The sequence below is a fragment of the Eumetopias jubatus genome, unplaced genomic scaffold (assembly GCF_037043125.1).
Source record: "Eumetopias jubatus isolate StellerSeaLion01/CBP00866 unplaced genomic scaffold, mEumJub1_p1.0 scaffold_5, whole genome shotgun sequence".
Classification (NCBI taxonomy): Eukaryota; Metazoa; Chordata; class Mammalia; order Carnivora; family Otariidae; genus Eumetopias; species Eumetopias jubatus.
This window is the reverse complement of record NW_028274811.1, coordinates 11,012,009-11,018,008: the sequence shown is the minus strand read 5'-3', so window position 1 is coordinate 11,018,008 and position 6,000 is coordinate 11,012,009. Positions and strand designations below refer to the sequence as shown.

The 6,000-nt window shown below is 52.0% G+C and overlaps 1 protein-coding gene across 1 annotated transcript in view; it reads left to right on the top strand.

Annotated features, from left to right (window-relative positions):
* The first annotated feature begins 1,292 nt into the window (after positions 1 to 1,292).
* Positions 1,293 to 6,000, top strand: part of TRIM36 (tripartite motif containing 36) — a 32,999-nt gene continuing 28,291 nt past the window's right edge. The window contains exons 1-2 of the mRNA XM_028093035.2: positions 1,293 to 1,551; positions 3,846 to 4,080. Coding sequence (XP_027948836.2) covers positions 1,525 to 1,551; positions 3,846 to 4,080 — 262 coding nt within the window. The 5' untranslated portion in view covers positions 1,293 to 1,524. The remainder of the gene's footprint in view (positions 1,552 to 3,845; positions 4,081 to 6,000) is intronic.

Genomic DNA, 6,000 nt, shown 5'->3' with positions numbered 1-6,000 from the left:
TTGGAGAAGAGGCTACCACTGCTGACCCTGCTGCAGGAAGACGGTGGGAACTTTTCACAGCGACAGACGTCCCCCCAGATGGAAAATAAAAGTGCGCATAATTGCACAACCTGAACGGGATTCCTCTGCTGCAGCTGGGGTCCCTTCACGCAGCTGTTTAGAGCTCCCGTTTTCTCTGTCTCTACGGAAGGATGGAGTCAGCCAGCCCGGAAGGCAGTGGCCTGATCCCCTAATAGGGCTTCCAACCATCCCAGGTTGTTTTCGGTTCGCGGTGAAGCGAGACACGAGAAAGGCGTTTGGGAGCCGTGGCAGGGGGATCTGCCGCAGCCGGTCCCTGAGCCGGCCAAGCGCCGCGTGGGTGCGCGGGTGTCGCGGGAGCAGCCCAGGACCCGCGGCGCCCGTTTGCCCCGCGCCCTCCGTCCCCAAGGGGGCACCGCAGGGCGGCTGTCCGGGCTGGGGAGGGGGCGGTGCTCCCGCGTCGCCGGCTCGGGACCCCAAGCCCGCGCCATTTGGCGAGAACGTGTCGTGTGTGACGGCGCCGCGCCCTGGGGTGTCGAAGCAGAAGTCGAATACGAGTGGTTGGCGACCAATCGGGGATGTGAAGTTCACCCGACGAACTGGGCTGGAAGAGAAGGAGGAAGAGCCGGGCGGAGATCGGGACCCACTAGGGGAACCCCCCGGCCCGGGAAGGGGTGGGGAGAGCGGCGTCTCGCGGCGGTCATCGCCTCCCCTGAGCGCGCGGCTCTGCAGCGCTCGGTGCGACGGCTCCGGGAAGGCGGCCCGGGCCCGCCCCCGCCCCCGCCGGCCGTCTCGAGTCAGGAAATGGGGCCTGGAGGTGACGAGGCCTCGCACCGCGCTTCACCAAAGCGCAGGGAAAGCAAACTGAAGGGCAGAGGGGCCGCGCCGGGCCGGCCGCCAGAGCTGCAGTCAGCCGCAGCCCCGCCCACCGCTCCACCCCGGCACCGCCCCGGCACCGCCCTCCACCTCCCCTGCCCCCTCGCTTCCGCCCCAACGAGGCTTCCCACCGCGGCGGGCGGCGACGGCGGCGGCCGCCCGGGAGGGGGCGAGCGGCCGGGAGCCAGGCGGCGGCGGCGGCGGCGGCGGCGAGAGCCCGGACCCCGGCGCGCGCCGCCGCCCCGCCCGGCCGCCGGCTGCCGCCCCGCCCCCTTTGTGCGGTGGGCGCTGTTGCCCGGGCGACGGCGCCGCCCCGCCCCGCCCCGGCCCCGCCCCTCCACGGCGTCTGCGCCCGGGTCTCCGCGCGGCCGCCCGCCCAGCCGCAGTCCGCAGGAGCCGCCGCCGCAGCTGGCCGCGGGGCGGGATTCCGGGGCCGTCGCAGGGAGCGCAGCTCGGCTCTCCGCTCCTCGTCGCGTCGGTCCGCTGGCCGGGTCCGGCTGACCAGCTCGCCTTCCGGCTCCGAACCCAGGCTCCCACGGCCGCCGCAGGGACCCGCCCACCAGACCCTGCCCTGGCCGTCCGTCTGCCTGTTTGGACCCTGCCGTTGATGACACCTGGCAGAAGGCTACCATGGAAGGGGATGGTTCCGACTCGCTGGTGAGTGGGCGACAGGGGCCTCTGCCTCACGTTTCCATGGCGGCTCCCCCCCCCCCCCGGCTCTCTCTCTCTCTCCTCCTCCCTGAGCCGGAGGGAGCCTCTCCTCCCGAGAAGCGAGGGCGGACGTGTGGTGGCCCCGCTTCCTCTTCGCCTTCCGCGCCCCGGGTTCCGCAATCCGGGGCGCCCCCTTTCTGCCCCTCGGAGGGTTGGACCCCGGGTCACCTGGGCCCGCGAGAGGGCGCCGATCGAGTGCGGCGATCGCCCACCTGAGCACCTTGGGGAGTCCGGGCGGGGCTCTTTCATGGGGTCCGGGCTGTAGAATTCATTCGCCTCGGGGAGTCGGGTGCCCGTCGCGGCTCGGGGCGCGCGTGCCCCGCGCGTGTCCGGCCGTCCCTTTGTGCCGGAGCGCTGTGGGGCCGGCGCTCGGGCTCCTCTCGGACCCCCGCGGGCGCGGCCCAGCCCGGGCGAGGCTCCTCCCCGGCTTCGCCAGCTCGCGCGCTGGAGGCGGGCTGGCCCTGGCAGCTGTCGGGGTACAAGTGTTTTTGTTTGAAAGGGTCTGATCTGCAGTTCTTTCCGACTTGTTAGTTTCCCGTCGAACCCCATTGATTTGGGACAGCTTAATTGTGGGAGCCGCCACTTCAACCTTTCTCTTAATTCAGGTTGTTTCCCTCAGTGGCTCTAAAAGGAAAACTCATTTTTCTTTCGGGTAAGAATTCCTTTATATCTGCCGTGCTTAAAAAGCTTATGTCCTCCTTTTTATGTACCAGAAAGATGGAAATAATTTGAGATCTTCCGCTGGGAAGCAAACCTTCCATCAAATGGGAATCTATCTTGGACCTTCAGAACAATATTTTTCTTTGGATCTATTTTGGACATTCGGAACAGTATTTTCCTTTGAATTAGGTGTCAAATTCTTTGTGAAATGAGATGGGATGTGAATATTCTATTTTCTTTGCCCTGAATTGTGAAGTGTGGCGATCTTCCAAATTTAATAAAATCCTGAGAGGATGTGGGCTTCTATGAAATATTTATTGAATGATGCAGCAAGAAACACATCAAAGACCATGGACAGTGATAAAGCCAGTTGGATGTAGTGCTTTTGTCGGGGGTTATTAAAGCACTTAGCGTCCCTGTAGGGGGAATAGAAGAGCATACATTTTTATTTAATTAAAACAGGTGAATTAATTCAGTTCTAATTTTCTGTGGAGCTCCAGTAATTGAAATGATTGTACAAGGTTAAGAGGACCGTAAAGCTACAAGAAGGCTGAATATAGATTCATAGCACCTGCAGTTTGGGGGGAAAAACTACATATGGAAAGGATGGGAAAATGAGTATGAGGTCATCAAACCTTTTTGGTTGTGATAAGAGACTGAATGTTTCTCATGGAAAATAATGCAAGCCTGTAGTACTGAGAGCGCTTACAATGGTGCTTTCTAGTCCTCTCCACCCTTTCAATATTCATCAAGTGCTTTTAAGATAACCACTTTGCTAGGCAGCAAGAGAACCTCAAGCATTTTAGCTACGTTACAGTTGCAGCATATGAAAATTGGTCACATTTTAATGTAGAAAATTGCTGATGATTCAGCTTGTAAATAGATTTCAAGGAGCCTTCCACGAACATGCTGGCTAACCCAGTTTTTGCCAGCCCTTTTCTGGCTGTAAGAGTTAGTGTGCTCAGGAGGAACATGGTCTCATTCTTAGTGTGATGTCTTTTATTGAAGTCATCTACTTTTAGGATTTCTCAGACGTCCTAAATCAGTGAATTCATGATGATTTGAATAATTTCATAATTGATGGAATATTACGGTCCCCTCATATCTTGTGCTGATTTTTCTCCGACTTCAGTGTTTTCCATGTCTTGTGTCCGTTCAGTTCTAGGCTGTGGGTGTTGGAGTGGGGGGCGATGGTACGGGAATTTCATTGCCAGAAAGGAATTTCAGATTATACACTGTTTCTTAATTCCTTTTGGCATGGTAAATTTACACACGTACTCATCCAAGAGGTATAAGCACATTAATATATTTACCCACTAACCATGAGAGACTATGGACTCTGAGAAACACACTGAGTGTTCTAGAGGGAGGGGGTGGGGGATGGGTTAGCCCGGTGATGGGTATTAAGGAGGCCACGTATTGAATGGAGCACCAGGTGTTACACGCAAATGATGAATCATGGAACACTACATCAAAAACTAATGATGTAATGTATGGTGATTAACATAACATAATAAAATAAAGTTAAAAAAATATATTTACCCACTAACAGCTTTTGATTCTGATTTCTTTTCCTCAAGGTTACGATTAAGAATATCGAAAGAGAGCTCATTTGCCCAGCATGCAAGGAGCTGTTCACCCACCCGCTGATTCTCCCTTGTCAACACAGTATCTGTCATAAGTGTGTAAAAGAGCTCTTACTGACCCATGATGACTCATTCAATGACGTGGGATCGGACAACTCCAATCAGAGCAGTCCTCGACTTCGGCTCCCGTCCCCTAGCATGGACAAAATTGACAGAATTAGCAGACCAGGTATGTGACCGAAGCTCGGGGCCTGGGAGTTTCAGCGATAATCTGTGGAGGGGAAATATTTGTGCCCTTTTGCGGGTTGGTCTTTCTGGGTGAATAAATTAAAACTAGTTGTAAAGGCACCCTTCCCTCTTTTCAAATGTCAGAATGAACTGTTACACACTTAAAGTTGGATATTGAACACCAGCTTTGTGTCAGACCTCTTAATAACCGTCTTTGTCTTAGGGGGTGTTCTGACCCTGTGGGGTCCTTTATATGAGGGATGAAGTGATGGACCACGGAAGTACTTAACTAGGGAATCCTCTGTCTACGGTAGTATGTAAATAAATATGCCAAATTAAGGGACAAGACTCCATAATGACTCTTCCTCGAAGGTTTTTTAGATGAATTATTTACTGTCATTTTGTCCTTCCTGAGGATTTTATCTTCTTCAGCCATTTTAAAATCTTTTTTTGAAATCAGGATTTTGAATACCAGCCAACTAGGGGTAGAATTCTGTAGTAAGGATAGAGGTCGATCCAGATGTTACAGGCACATGTGCTGTATCTTTATTATACGGCCATTGGCTCCCGCTGGATGGTGTTAGTTTCTCCCGGACATCCACTGCAGGAGTAAGGTAGAACAAAATCAATTTGAAATCCCAGGGAACAGGGCCACTGGGGATTTCAGGCCCAACATCAGCAGTGAGGACCAAGGGGAGGCAGAGGTTTGGGTAGAAATATCTCAATATCACGTTAGGCACACGCTTTGTTTGGAGGAGAGGACGTGAGTGGCTGTGAGCACCAGACTTCAGGCCTTCAGTTCTGCCCAATTTGGTCTTGAAGGTTTCACGTTTGGTCCTTTAGGCCACTCTGTTTATTTCTCCCCCTTGGAGCATAGGAATTATTTTTTAATCTTAAAAAACTTAGCCGAAGAGAATCTCCTTCCCCTCATTTGCATTTAGCGAACGCTGTCTTTTTTGGTCCGCACTGTGATATGGAATCTCATCTTTGTGCTCCATCAGACAGTGGGTAAGAGTGGCTTTGATCTAAGAGCAGTATTACGCTATTTTAAAAACACGTATTTTTCTTTAAATGGTAATCACGAATTACTTGGAAGCTATTTTGCACATATAAAAAATTGTAAGACTATATTTTAAAAGGAGCATTAAGTGATTGGGGTTGCAGGGAGTAGTATGAGGTCAGAGAGGGTCATGCTTACTGTGAGCTCATCACTTGTATGTTTCCCTCCCTGCTAGGAACTAGCTGGCACCGGGGGGCGGGGGCGGGGGGGGCAGATAGGGTGAGGGGACAGATCTCAATAGCTTGAAATTACCTACCAGAGAAAACAGATTCTGTTGGTAGATCCATCCTCATTGGCTAGTTAGGGACAGACCCCCTGATTGACCAAGGAAATTCACTTTTTGTGTATTAATATTTAGCACAGACCATTCAAAGGAATTTGTTACGTACTAGTATTTCTATAATTAGATTGTGCTTCTATACATATTATATGAAATCCTGTATCTTATGTGGGCTTCTAATCTTAACATTTGGTTGGTATGTGATTCATATGGAGTTTGAGTGAAATACAGATGAATATTCTTAAGAAATATAAATGATATATAATTAAAAATATATAATTTAGGAGCTCACCTAGATAGTACTTGGTGGATGTTTAATAAATATTTATGGAGTGGTTGTTGAATGACAAACCTCTGCTAAAAGATTTCTACAAAGCATGCCATGATGGCTTTTATTCAATAATCGTGGCCTTTTCCCCCCCGCAGAACAAGCGATCCATTGCACCATACTTTACACCTTCTAGATCAGAAAAAGAATTACTGAGAAGTTCCTCCCTCCTCCCTGTCCTTTAGGAAGAACCCTGTCAAGTTGGATCATGTCCTGAGAGGGCGGGGAGTTAGAAAACGTGGAAAGGGCAGTT